We start from the raw sequence: 14,311 nt of genomic DNA on the forward strand, positions 1-14,311 counted from the left end.
TATGTTTACAGACATCAAAAAACACTGAACTTTTTTTTTAAGACGGAATCCCGCTCTGTCGCCCAGGCTGGAGTGCAGTGCTGCGATCTCGGCTCACTGCAACCTCTGCCTCTCGGGTTCAAGTGATTCTTGTGCCTCAGCCTCCTGAGTAGCTGGGATTACAGGTGCCCATCACCATGCCCAATTAATGTTTGTATTTTTGGTAGAGACAGTGTTTCACCAGTTGGTCTTGAACTCCTGGGCTCAAGTGACCCACCTACCTCTGCCTCCCAAAGTGCTGCAATTACAGGCCTGAGCCACCGTACCCAGTGTGAACTAACTTATGAAAATTCTGGAATTTTTACAAGATGAGTACCACATTATGGAATGAATGTGCGCTGGATTTACGTGACATTTTCAGATGTTTACAAGGTTGATGAGTGAATCAGAGATTAACTGACAATGATGTTGACATACTGGGCCCAGCTAGATGCCAGTATTATGTAGCAAGGAATGTTTGAGTGGGGCCTAATTTTATAAGTGGTCAGTTCATTGGTGAATATTTTCATATTCCCATGATGTTGATGCTCTGTGCAACCTGGTAACTGCAGAGGCTGGATAATAAGGATCAGTTCACCCAGCACTCCACTTTTTGTTTTAAAGAATCTACCCACAGGGCTTTTGTTCTTTCTCTCTCTTCACTTTTCTACTGCCTGTGTGGGTAGCTCCCTGTCCATTATACTAATTCTGTTATCACAAATGTCCTGAAACTGGTCTCACAGAGCTGGACCTCACATATACCTTCAAAGTGCACTTGAGTCTTGATATGGTTTGGCTCTGTGTCCCCACCCAAATCTCACCTTGAATTGTAATAATCCCCAGGTGTCAATGGTGGAACCAGGTGGAGATAACTGAATCATGGGAGCGGTTTCCCCCATGCTGTTCTCCTGATTGTGAGTGAGTGCTCATGAGAGCTGATGGTTTTATAAGGGGATTTCTGTCTTCTATCACCCCATGAGGAGGTGCCTTCTGCCATGATTATAAGTTTCCTGAGGACTCCCCAGCCATGTGGAACTGTGAGTCAATTAAACTTCTTTTCTTTATAAATTACCCAGTCTCAGGTATTTCTTCATAGCGGTGTGAGAACAAACTAATACAAGTCTCTCTCAATTTTAACACATCAACTTCCCAGGACATTTAAGGTTTATAATTTTGGTCAGAACTGTAGTTCCAAGTCAAATATGTGTTTTTAAGAGCAAATAATATGGGTCTTAGTAAACTCTAAAATCACAAGGTAAAATCAATGTCTTTCTTATGAGTGTCAACAACAACAGAATGATTGGTGTTAAAATCCTAACTCTTTAGTAAGCATATGAACACAGTCATCAATCTATAAATTAAGAAATGGTCGTGTATTTTAGTTCAAATAGTTTCCTATCTATTTAGGCACATTTGATACTTTGTTTTTTATTTTAAATTTTGAAAACTTAGCTTAGTCCTGAATGAAGTATTTTCTGGCTTACGAGGACTGCAAATCATTACCAGAAAGTGAATTGAGCAATATTTTCACTTTATAATTTAAAACTATGACTTTCAAATAAACAATCATGTAAAAACACTTATGCTATTAGATAGCATATTCTTGAAATGCATGCAAAATAAACCATTTATTCTCCTCTTCGCTGTTTTAAAGACATTTTTATTGGGTTGAGGGTGTTTCAGGATATAAAGCAGTTTGCCAAATTCTGTCATTCTTTTTTTTTTTTTTTTAACGTCATAAAGGGTGTGGTGCCTGTAGAGAATTTTTGAAAGTTGTACTTTATGATGTTTTTGCCTTCACTTTTTAAAAAAATGGTAAGACAATCTAAGTCCTATGGGTATATTCTGGTTCCTAGTATAAGCTTCAGGGTTCCCTCACTATGAAAAGTCAGAATATTTCCTGTAGTCAGTTTTACTTACTTCCTTGCCAGGAGTGTTTTCTTTTCTTTTTTTTTTTTTTGTGAGACAGAGTCTCACACTGTCACCCAGGGTTGGAGTGCAATGGCATGATCTCAGCTCACTGCAACCTCCATCTCCCGGGTTCACGCGATTCTCCTGCCTCAGCCTCCCGAGTATCTGAGATTACAGACGCACACCACAACACCCGGCTAATTTTTTGTATTTTTAGTTGAGGCGGGGTTTCACCATGTTGGCCAGACTGGTTTCGAACTCCTGACCTCGTAATCTGCCTGCCTGGGCCTCCAAAAGTGCTGGGATTACAGGCGTGAGCCATCGCGCCCACCCGTGTTTAGATTCTTAACAGCTCATTAGAAATAAAGTCTTGATAAGAACTACTTTAATACTTACTTTTCTTGTTTAGAAAGGTGAAAACAATTTAGAAGGAACAACACGAGGCACCAAAGTTAAGTTGTATCTACCACGGCTGGTGATAATTGAAAATCTCAATGAATCTAGTCTGTTCTGTTATTCTTTTATTAATCCCTGGTTATTGGGAAGCTCTTGATAAATGTTTAAAATTATATTTCTGTAATTAAGTAAAAGAGAGTATTGATTCCACAAGGCTAGAATTGTTCGTCTAAGAAAAACAAATTCTCCATAAATTTTAACCAGTTAATACCACAGAAAGATGTTGGAAAGGTCTAAGAACAGAGATATGCCAGCAGAGAAACACCATTTTCAGAACATGACATGAGATGGTAAGATTTGCTCATTTGGTTCCGTCCTCATTATTTGACATTTAATGACAGTTCACACAGAAATCGCTCGTCTGAGAACCCGTTTAAATGCCCGCACAGAGACTATCTTCCTTGTCATTGTCACACCAATAAAAGGAAAAGAACCTAGAGAGAGAGAGAATAAGCACACAAGCTAAAATACGATAAAATCCCTCTTCTCCCTTTCTTTCCTTGGATCTGGGTTTTGAAGGAGACAAAGAAGGACCCCCAGGCTTTCCAGCAGCCAGCAAGTGCTATTACTTTTTATTTAAAAGCAACTGGGAGAAACATTCCCCAAAGCAAAACCCGAAGTTCTCCCTGAGAATCGTCTGTGGGCGTCTGGGCCAGGGCCGCTGGGGTGCCACTCCGCAAGGGGTTCCTCTTCTCCCCGGGATCCCTGAGGGCTGGACGCGAGAGGACCCGTTGATCCCGGGGTGCCGGGAGGAGACGCCCGCCCTCCCCACGAGAGGGGGCGGCTCCGGCCTCGGAGCCGCCCCTCCTGCCGCCAGAGAACAAACGGGATATTCAGCAGTGCCCTGTGGCTGCCAGAGCAGCTCCTCAGGGGAAATTAAGCGTCGAATCAGACGGCACCGTAATCCCCTTTAAAAGCGCCTCCGCCCCGCCGGCCGCGCAACTCTCGGCTACCTGGGCCGCCCCACGGCGGTGCGCGAGTGAGAGGGAGCGCGCGGGCCGCCGAGCGCCGGTGTGAGCCAGCACTGCTGCCAGTGTGAGCGGCGGTGTGAGCGCGGTGGGTGCGGAGGGGCGTGTGTGCCGGCGCGCGCGCCGTGGGGTGCAAACCCCGAGCGTCTACGCTGCCATGAGGGGCGCGAACGCCTGGGCGCCACTCTGCCTGCTGCTGGCCGCCGCCACCCAGCTCTCGCGGCAGCAGTCCCCAGAGAGGTAACGCGACCCCCGCCCGGGCTCCCTCTCTCTCCCCCCTCCCTTCCTCCACCTCTGCAACCTCGCCGACTGCTTTACTCAACCCGCTTCCGCGCGCCTGGGTGACCCAGCGCGCGACCCTGCGCTCCCCGAGCGGTGCAGGCGTCTGCCACCCCCGCGCGTGGGCTGAGCCCCGGACCTGGGGACCTATCCCTGCTCGCGGGGCTCCCTCCTGGGTCTTCCGCCCGGCCTGCCTGATGGCCTTGCAGCTGGCTTGGCCACCACGTGGCGGGGCTTAATCTGACTAGTGTCTCCCCTCTCCTCGTGTCTATGGGGGCGGAGGGAAGCACTGGGGCCCAAATATGTGGATTTTGGTTTACCGCTGTTTTTTTTTTCTTCCCTGAGAGGCTTTGCCCAGAGACGTAAACTAGGGAACAACCCTAGCGGCGCGGCGCCTAGGGAGCCGCTCTGGAAAGTTAACTCTTCGCCAACCTCGAGACGGCCCCAGGAACTGGGCTGTGGGACCTGCCCGGTGGCCAACGTTGGCATCGCCTCTTCAGCCTCCGTCAATATCAGCCTCCCTTTCGATGGGAAGCTCTGCCAATGGCCAGTAATTTTCAGAAAGGGAGAGGAGAACTGGGCATCTCCAAATATGGGAACGGCAAACTTTTTTATATTAACCAATTGCTTGCCTATCTTTCTTTAAAACCATGTTCTTCTTTCAGCCCGGCTCTTACCGTCTCTCCCACTCACCCCAGTTAAATTGATGTATTTACCATTTTCCTACAAGACTTTGCCACAATGCCGAGGACTTGATTATATATATAAAATCTTGTGTTATTATGATGGAGACAGATGACACCTGGACAGAATGCTTTATCAGGCTGCAATTTAAATATTCTAAGAGCTAGCAAGCTTTCGGATCCCATTATGGTGCGAGAATTGATTAATCAACATTAACATTTATATTAATAGGCTACACCTTTCTGAAGGTAACATCAGATTGTTAGACCATGTTTCAAATTACATTATCTTTTCTTCTTTTATGTTCCCAGACCTGTTTTCGCATGTGGTGGCATTCTTACTGGAGAGTCTGGATTTATTGGCAGTGAAGGTTTTCCTGGAGTGTACCCTCCAAATAGCAAATGTACTTGGAAAATCACAGTAAGCATTTTTTAAAAAGGTATTCTCCTGGAAGTGGGTGTTGGAAACAGTGGGAGGCTGCTGCCTTTTTCCTCTGGTGGTAGGATTTGAGTAAGAGGCAAATGCCTGAAATAGTGAAATGTTGGATTTACCCCAACTATTGGGAAGATTTTTATTAATATAATAGATTTAGTCGTGTCCTGCATTAGTGATTACAAAGGGCACAAGGTAATGCTTGGAGGAATAAATTCTCAAAGCAAATGTGTTTCTGAAAGCCCAGTGTGACTCAGTTGAGTTTTATAGATTCATAATTAAAGCTGTTTTCAGTCAAAGGCCTGTGGTAATGACCTTTAGAGGTTTTTTGTTGCTCGTGCCTTCATAAATTCCCAGTGGGAAATAGAAGATCAAAGATAGTGCTTTGACTACTCTATGCCCATTAGGAAAGGAAAAAGAAAAAAATTAAAAAAGCCCACTTAATGTTCCTGGGTTGAAACCACCTCTAAAAGCAGTGTAAGAATAGAGAATTAATAGGGGAGAGGGGGGTGGGAATCTAAATAGCAGCCAAGGGCCAATAGAAAGTCCATGCTGATTAGTAATAACATAGATGATGCTGAGTCAAGATAAGCTGGATTTAGAGACAGCCGGTTTTTTTTTTTTTTTAACTGATTTAGAGTCAACTAGAGTGAGTCATCTTTCCAGTCAGTGTGGCATGGACTGTTATCTTCTTCACGTTTTCGTTGTTGGGAAGTTGTTTAGTAATTGAATACATTGGTTCACTGAGAACTTCTTTCAGTCAGGTTGTGCCACTGGAGGACTTACGATTTTTTAAAAAGTAGCCCCGGCTGACTGTGTAAACTAGCAGTTCCTGTGTGCAGGCATTTACCGTGCCAAGTAGTTAACAAGTATAATCACCCAGAATCCTCAAAACAACTCTATGAGAAAGTATCTATTATCATCCCCATTTTATAGATGGGGAAGCTGAGGCCTGAAACAATTACAGAAATTGACTTAATCAGACAGTTGGTAAGCCCAACTTTATGTAAAGTAAAACCTACTCCCACTGAGGTCATTTTGCAGGCAGATATGAGAGGTCCCCTTCCATAATATAAAACTCAACTCTTACATGCCTTGACGGCCTCTTGTAAAATACCAACCATGTCACAAACTGGTACAGATTTCATTATGTTATAGCACATGTGGCCAGGAGAGAAGTCATAGAAAATAAGTTTGAAATACCATTAACATAAATGTGAAATAAGGCTCTGAAACAAAAATAAAAGCAGCTTGATTTTCATATTGTAATTGTGTTTTAAATGTAATTAAATGGCTGTAAGTTTTAAACGACCCTAGAAAATCAATGGCTCGGAGGCGTCATGTGCCCAAGAAGAAATTCATGGTTGGCCATGTGTTCTGAATATTGTGGACAGTGTTGATGTGACATTAAACTTTGACTGAGGCTGGGGGACACGTCCAGTGAAAGCTTTCCTTGATAAAGGAGCGTTTGCCTCAGGAGAGGCATGATTTACTGTATAGGAGTGGGGAAGTTAAATGGATGCTCCATCTGGATGTCTTGTGAAGGGAGAGCCTGTGAGCTCAGCAGTCACTTCCCTGGATTCAAATCCAGTTTCACCGTCATAAACTCTGTGTCTGGGATTTACCTCCTTTAAACCTCAGGATTACTGTGAAGACAAAATGAGATAGTGCAAAACGCTTCAACTCAGTGCCTGAGTGGGGAAGAAGCTTGATTTGTCGGAAGAACAAATCAAGGAGGTCGGAGTGGCTGGAACGGAATGAGCAAGGGGACAGTGGGAAGAGAAGCGAAGGTGAACGGGACTCTGTGGGCCATGGTGGGGAGTTTGAATTTTGTTTTGAGTAGGAGTCCCTGGAAGATCCTAAGCAGAGGAATGAGCTTATCTGGCATCTGTGTGGAAGATGAACTGTAGGGAGTTAAGAGTAGAAGCAGACCAGTTAGGAAGCTGTTGTGGTATCCAGCAGAGGGAAGATGGTGGAGTAGACAAGGTGGTAACCGAAAAGGTGAAGAAATGCGGAGTCTTCTGCCTACAGTGTTTTCTCAAAAGCTCTGCCTGCAGTTAGGGTATAGTGGCACCAGCTAGGAGGATACGCACCAGGCTCTGTCTCCCTGCTTAGCCATTCCAGACAGGACTGTGCTCTACTATGGCCTTGTCCAAGGCCATCTATTAAAGGTGTTTCCAAAGCTGGTTGGTCTACCCCACTTTTCTGTTCCTGCAGTCAGTAAACCAAGAATAGTGTTCCCATTGGGTGATTCAGTATCACTTTTATTAAAATATCACAGAGACCAGTGGAGATGGGAAAGCCTCAGAGTGGTCTTTAAACTGTAGTTCCTGTAGCTGGGGGGAAATATCTTGCTTTCACTCACTGGCCTCCCATTCTGTTCGTCCAAACCGGAGATGTGCCCCAGCATGGTAGCTTTCACCACTAAATGGTTTTCATTAAACTCTATCTTATCAATGGAAGAATGGGAAATGTCTGATTTTAACTTTTGCTTTAAGAAAGGTGAATCCTAGTTGTTACCACCAAACTTCCAGTCCTTCGTATTGTACTTTCTGATAGGGAAGTACAGCCCGCAGATTGGAAATTTAGATTTGTCCTTACATTATAGTACTTTAAATTTTTATAGCAATTTCTTAGACAGCTGTACTGTTCCAACACACTATATTGGCTATTTAAATGTAAATTAATTAAGTTAAATATTTAGTTTCTTAGTCATACTAGCCACATTCAAGTGCTCAGTAACCATATGTGGATAGTGGCTGCCTTACTGGACAATACGTAACATGGGTATTTCTGTCATCACAATTTTTCTTGTGGACAGTGCTGTGCTATTAATAGAAAAATTTTATGCTTAATTTTACTCACGTAAGGATATGTTGAAGACAGGTGATCTGTGCTGCTTAGTTGTACTTCTGCTTTGCAACTAGGGAAGCTTTGCAAATAGGGAAGCTGCACTGGTTCTTTGTAGTTGTTGCAGCTGTAACTGGAACTCAAGACTCTTGACTCAGCTTTACCACCAAGAGTTGATGGCCTTAACTAGTCTTAGGTTTTTTACTTTTACTGTATGTGTTCTCAAAAAATGTATGCTTAGAGACTAAATTAGAGAATTTGAGTGTTAAGAAATAGTTAAATATTTTGTAATTCATGATGGGGTTGAGAGTTTCTTCGTTTCCTGTAGGAGTTGATTCTGGGGACTATAACCTAAAAGGCATCTGCATAAAATCCCCTAATTCTCATATACGGGGATGTGGGCATGAGTGAAATGTGATTTGACAGCTGAGGTATATATAATCCTTTGGAAAGTAGTGACTGGTCTTCTAAGCAGGCTTGGAAGAACAATAGGATTGGGGTGAGGCATAAGTCACCCTAATTTATTTAAGAATAAGAATCAGTAACTCCACCTGTATTAAGCCCTGCAGCAAGAAATGAAACTCCAAAAGTTGACATCCCACCACCTGGACCCCTCTATTACAGTGGTTTTTCTGCAGTTCGAGATTGTGTGCAGGAGACAACAGTAAGAAATCTCCGAGATCCATAAAGGAAGTAGGGGAGAGTGGACCATTGTGGAAAAAAAACACAATTGGTGTGATGTATTTCACTGCAGCATAGGCAGGACACATTTAGAAGAGCCCACAAGGCATGGTGCTGGAGACACAGAGGTGAATTTGGAGGTGATAAGCACATGGGGAGCTGCCTGCTAGGATGTGTTCCTGAGGCCCTAAGTGGGAAGTGAGAGAAAGCCCACCAGGCGTCTTATATTCTGTGCTCCACAGGCACCCCTGGCATGGAGATCACCATTCCATTAATCGCTTCATTATAAATTCATTGCAAACTCAGCAAATCATCATTACTTCTGTTCCTTGATATTTTCATTCATAACTTGTTATATAATTCCCATAATAGAATGAGAGATACATATTGATGATTTGATACAAATATGCATTTTGTTTTGTTTTTTTAAAAGAAAAATAGACATACGTTGAGAGGCTAAGGCAGGTGGATCACCTGAGGTAAGAAGTTCAACACCAGCCTAGCCAATGTGGTGAAACCCCGTCTCTCCTAAAAATACAAAAATGAGCTGGGTGCGGTGGCAGGCGCCTGTAATCCCAGCTACTCAGGAGGCTGAGGCAGGAGAATCACTTGAGCCTGGGAGGCAAAGGTTGCAGTGAGCTGAGAACCTGCTATTGCACTCCAGCCTAGGCAGTAAGAGTGAGACTCCATCTCAAAAAAAAAAAAAAACAGAAAAAGAAAAAGAAAGATAGACATTAATAGCAAAAATAAGACCTTGTGAAAGCAACTCTATTTAGAGTTTGACTTTGGCTGCATATGGTATGGGTGGCTGAGTGAAACCAGCTGAAACTTTGTTTATAGTAACTGCAAACCAGAGGAAACTTAAAGCTTAGAACCTTCTGGGAATTCTCCTTGAACAGGTATATAGGAAGTTTTGTTTAAAATTGGTTCCCAAACTTAAAACTAAACATCACATCTGAATGTCTAATGCAATTGCTGTTACATTATCTAATTGAAACAGCAATTGTTATGCAGAGATTGCTGGAATTGATTCTGTTCTTAGATTTAAAACGGCATAATTTACAAATCTGTTTTTAGAAGGTGATGATCTGGCCAGGTGCAGTGGCTTATCCCAGCACTTTGGAAGGCAGAGGCTGAAGGATCGCTTGAGCCCAGGAGTTCAAGGCTCCTGGAGTGAGCTGTGATCACACCACTGCACTCCAGGCTGGGCAACAGAGTGAGACATCTTCTCTAAAGTATAATAATAATGATAAACAAACATAAAATAAGGCAATCCATGTATGTGGTCCTGTTGTTAAAAATCATTAGGTTTTTATTATTGATAATTTAAAAGTACTGAAATTAGCCAGTTATTTAAGATTTCAGTCATTTCATTCTCAGCATAAATCTAACCTGAGCAAAATCAGCAAACATTGAGCAAAGATTTAGTCTTGGGGTCCACCTAGAATATAACTTTTTATCCCTTTATGAAGAAAACATGGGAGAGGCCAGGCATGGTGGCTCACACCTGTAATCCCAACACTTTAGGAGGTCGAGGAGGAGGATTGCTTGCGGCAAGGTGTTCAAGATCAGAGTTCAAGATCAGCCTGGACAACGTAAAGAGACCCTGTCTCTGCAAATTTTTTAAAATTTTTTTTTTTTAGCCAGGAGTGGTGGTGCGCACCTGTAGTCCTCACTACTTGGGTGGCTAAGATTAGAGACTTTCTTGAGCCCAGGAGTCAGAGGGTATAGTGAGCTATGATTGTGCCACTGCACTCCAGCCTGGGTGACAGAGCAAGATCCTGATGATGATGATGATGATGTGGGAGGGTCAGAGAGTCATTTGACAGAAATGGGAGGAGAATGTGGCAATGGGTAGAGGCAGTCCCATTAAAGCAAAAAGTATGTGGCAAAATTTTCCTTATTTAGCTACTTCATGAAGAAAAAAGCATAAGTTGTCTTACATAGAAAGATCTTCAGATTCTCCAGGTAATTCAAGTATTATCTTTATAATTACATATATTTTTCTGTTCAGTTAGAGTGAAATACAGTCACACATCCCATAACAATGTTTCAGTCAATGCCCACCACATGTATGACAGTGGTGCCGTAAGATTATATTGCCGTGTTTTTATTGTACCTTTTCTGTGTTTAGATACGCAAGTATTTACCATTGTTTTACACTTGCCTGCAGTGTTCAGTACAGGAACATGCTGTACAGTGTCGTAGCCTGAGAGCAATAGGCTATACTATATAGCCTAGGTGTGTGGTGGGTTATACCATCTAGGTTTGTGTAAATGCACTCTGTGATATTTGGACAACAGAGTCACCTAATGATGCATTTCTCAGAATGTACCTCCATCATTAAACAACACCTGACTGTATACTTGTGATGGAAATCATGGAACTAAAAATAATAATAGTATTTATAGTTTTTAGCATACCTTCAAATGTATTGAATCATTTTATTTTATTTGCATCCGATTCTCTGGGGTTGGGGTGACAGACCTTAGTATGACCATTTTATAAGTGGGGAAATTGAAGTCTAAAGAACTTGTATCTTAACCAATGTCATACTTGTAAATGGTATGAAAATGTCAGCACATAACATTCTGACTCAGGATACCATTATACTCTCACGCACTTATTTATCAAATATTCACCAAGATTTTTTGAGCACCTCCTATGTAGTGGGCATTGCATTGGACTGTGGGGGCAGAAAGACAAGGCATAATTTCTGTCCTCAGGGAGTTTATAATCTCGTGGGGAGCAGTTAGACAAGAGAATCGGTAATGGTTATGTGTGTGAATTATTATAATGCCCACTGTAAGCAGTTTTAAGTGTTAGTAATTTGGAATAAAGCTTATTTTCACTTTTAAAAATTATTGAAGTTCTTAAGATTAGTTAAGATGAAAATAATTATTGCTTCGTGCAAAGAGTGTGACCTGTTTTACATGTGTGCTACTCTAAGACTGGATGAATTGTTACTGTATCCTTTGTAAGGATCTGTTTGACTTCCCAGGATTATTTTACATGTACCTTGATATTTCCAAAGATGCCTAATAAACAATTATGTGAAGGCATTCCTGTAACATTGCCTTGAGGGCAGTTTTATAACTTACATATGTTAAAGTCATCATACTTAATCCATCCTCCAGATGGCTGATTAATTGTAAATGGCATTCCTATTTAGTTGAAGGAACTAGTAGATTAAAAATGTGATTGGGGGCCGGGTGCGGTGGCTCGTGCTTGTAATCCCAGCACTTTGGGAGGCCGAGACGGGTGGATCACGAGGTCAGGAGATCGAGACCATCCTGGCTAACACGGTGAAACCCCGTCTCTACTAAAAATACAAAAAAAAAATTAGCCGGGCGTGGTGGCGGGTGCCTGTAGTCCCAGCTACTCGGGAGGCTAAGGCAGGAGAATGGCATGAACCCGGGAGGCGGAGCTTGCAGTGAGCCGAGATCACACCACTGCGCTCCAGCCTGGTAGAGCTCGAGACTCCGTCTCAAAAAAAAAAAAAAAAAAAAAAAAAAAGTGATTGGGATTTATGTCTTCCAATAACTTTTGTGTGGCTTCATGAGAAGAAAGAGTCAGCAGTGGTGAGCAAAGGGTTTGCTAAAATTGAGACATAGTGATAGTCTAGTAAGATCGGTGCTAGGTGTATAATTTGAGAAAATAAATAGTGAATTTAGGCAGGAACTCAACTTTTAAGTCACTTAATTATACCTAAGGGTATAGCAAGGGGTTCTAAAATTGCTGTAACTATTATTTGCCTGGTGTAACCACAGCAGGACAGATAGGGGAATGGAATTTTGACTTTAAACACATATTTCCTGACTTTAAACTGCACATAGGATTTAGAATTATGTAGAGACTTAAATTCCAATCTTAAGTATGGGCTTTTTAAAGAAAATATATATGTATACATTGGTTGCACTAGGCTCATTATTTCAGTTGCCTGAATAGTAATTTAATCCAATGCTTGAGCTAGTATTCTTTATGTTTAAGAATAGTAAAAATGAGTATAGCTAACAGAAAATGTTTGCATATCCAGACTATGTGAATGGGATAAGAGCACTATAGCTTGTTTTTTTGGAGGGCGGGGGTGGGGAGGGGAGGTGGGATGGGGTTATTTATTTTTTAATCCAGAAAGTAGAATTTGGAAACTTTACAAATCTTTTTTTTTTTTTTTGAGACGGAGTCTCGCTTTATCGCCCAGGCTGGAGTGCAGTGGCGTGATCTCGGCTCACTGCAAGCTCCGCCTCCTGCGTTCATGCCATTCTCCTGCCTCAGCCTCCCCAGTAGCTGGGACTACAGGCACCCGCCACCACGCCTGGCTAATTTTTTGTATTTTTTAGTAGAGATGGGGTTTCACCGTGTTAGCCAGGATGGTCTCAATCTTCTCACCTTGTGATCCTCCCGCCTTGGCCTCCCAAAGTGCTGGGATTACAGGCATGAGCTACCGCGCACAGACAAAACTTTACAGTTCTTATGGCACATAAGCTGTTCAATTAGATATCAGTTGAGAAGACAGCAGAAAAATTTAAAAGTTTTCATTATTGCCTTAAATTTTTCTGGGAAGCAGGGCAAATATAAATCCTAAATAAATAAGCAAGCACTGTAGGTGACATTTTCCCACTGGGGCCTCAGTCCAATTTTTCTAAATTTGTTTAGCTTTCTGCTTGCTTTTGAAGGCTTCTGTTGCTTGTTTTTGTTTTCTTTTTCTTTGCTCTTTCACATGGAAATCAAGTCTGTTTTTATTGATTGAAAACTTGATGTTTTATAAATAACTTGTTTATACTGCTTGCATTTTTAGTGCTGCGTTCAAGCAGATGCCTTAGAAGAGGTTTAATGAGTAGAAAAGAAAATGAGAAAACATGAAAATGAAGTCTTCATCTATATTTTTTTTCTGAAAGAGATTCTCTTTAATAACATATTCATACCAAACAAAAATCATTCTTTCCTGAAACATCACTATAAAAATAGAACATAAAGATAACACATTTTTTTAAAGTAGTATAAATCAAGAAGGCATTTAGTATAATTAAAACACTCAGAAAGGATTTTTAAGAATATATTATTTAAAAGACAGATTAAATTACTTTTATATCCCTTGACCACCTCCAGAGTTAAATTTATGATGTGAAATTATGGGCAAATAAGAATTGTACCATAAATTTGAAAATGCCTTAAAATCTCTCAGATTTTGACAGTAAAAAAGGGAAGGGTCTCATTTATTCGTTGTTTAATGCTGAAGACCAGAGAAACATTTAGAGGACTCCTAAGTCTAAGGAGTTCTTTTGGTTTTTTTTTGAGACAGTCTCACTTTGTCACCCAGTTTGGAGTGCAGTGGTGTGATCTTGGCTCACTGCAGCCTCCGCTTTCTGGATTCAAGAGATTCTCCTGCCTTAGCCTCCCAGTAGCTGGGACTAGAGGCACCCACCGCCACGCTTGGCTAATTTTTGTATTTTTTAGTAGAGACAGAGTTTTGCCATGTTGACTGGTCTCAAACTCCTGACCTCAAGTCAATCCACCAACCTTGGTCTCCCAAAGTGGGATTTCTTTTCCCACATTGCTCTACTTAGAGTCAGGAGAGTGCTTTTGTGTGCTGTCACTTTCCCATGTTTCTTGTACAGAGAAATGTTACATGTATGGATTACTCCTTAATCCTATGAAAACTGTAATAACCACTGTCAACTTAGACAATTGCAACTTATGAGTTCACAGCTTTATCAAGGGTGGCAATAGCACTTTGGGGGACTTTTGAATTTCTTACTCTAGGAACTTGGGAGAAAATAAGTGTTTTCCTCAGATACATTATTTGGTTGATCATGAGAGTCAGTATGGCAAGTCTTTAGGAAACAAATATAAACATCCCAAAATAAATGGAACACCCACAGAGAAGTGAGGAGTTGGAATTATAACTGCCCAATGCACAAGCCCTGCCACTAAATATCACCTCTCTTTTACCTCCTCACCCCCAAGCCGCTCCTGAGTACTGCATATAATAAAATAGTGTTTTCAAAAATATGAAGGGAGGGAGAGACCAT

At 41.8% G+C, this 14,311-nt stretch overlaps 1 protein-coding gene across 1 annotated transcript in view; it reads left to right on the forward strand.

Annotated features, from left to right (window-relative positions):
* The first annotated feature begins 3,233 nt into the window (after positions 1 to 3,233).
* Positions 3,234 to 14,311, forward strand: part of PCOLCE2 (procollagen C-endopeptidase enhancer 2) — a 71,789-nt gene continuing 60,711 nt past the window's right edge. The window contains exons 1-2 of the mRNA XM_008008838.3: positions 3,234 to 3,593; positions 4,628 to 4,736. Of these exons, the coding sequence (XP_008007029.1) occupies positions 3,511 to 3,593; positions 4,628 to 4,736 (192 nt within the window). The 5' untranslated portion in view covers positions 3,234 to 3,510. The remainder of the gene's footprint in view (positions 3,594 to 4,627; positions 4,737 to 14,311) is intronic.

The sequence above is a fragment of the Chlorocebus sabaeus genome, chromosome 15, assembly GCF_047675955.1.
Source record: "Chlorocebus sabaeus isolate Y175 chromosome 15, mChlSab1.0.hap1, whole genome shotgun sequence".
Classification (NCBI taxonomy): Eukaryota; Metazoa; Chordata; class Mammalia; order Primates; family Cercopithecidae; genus Chlorocebus; species Chlorocebus sabaeus.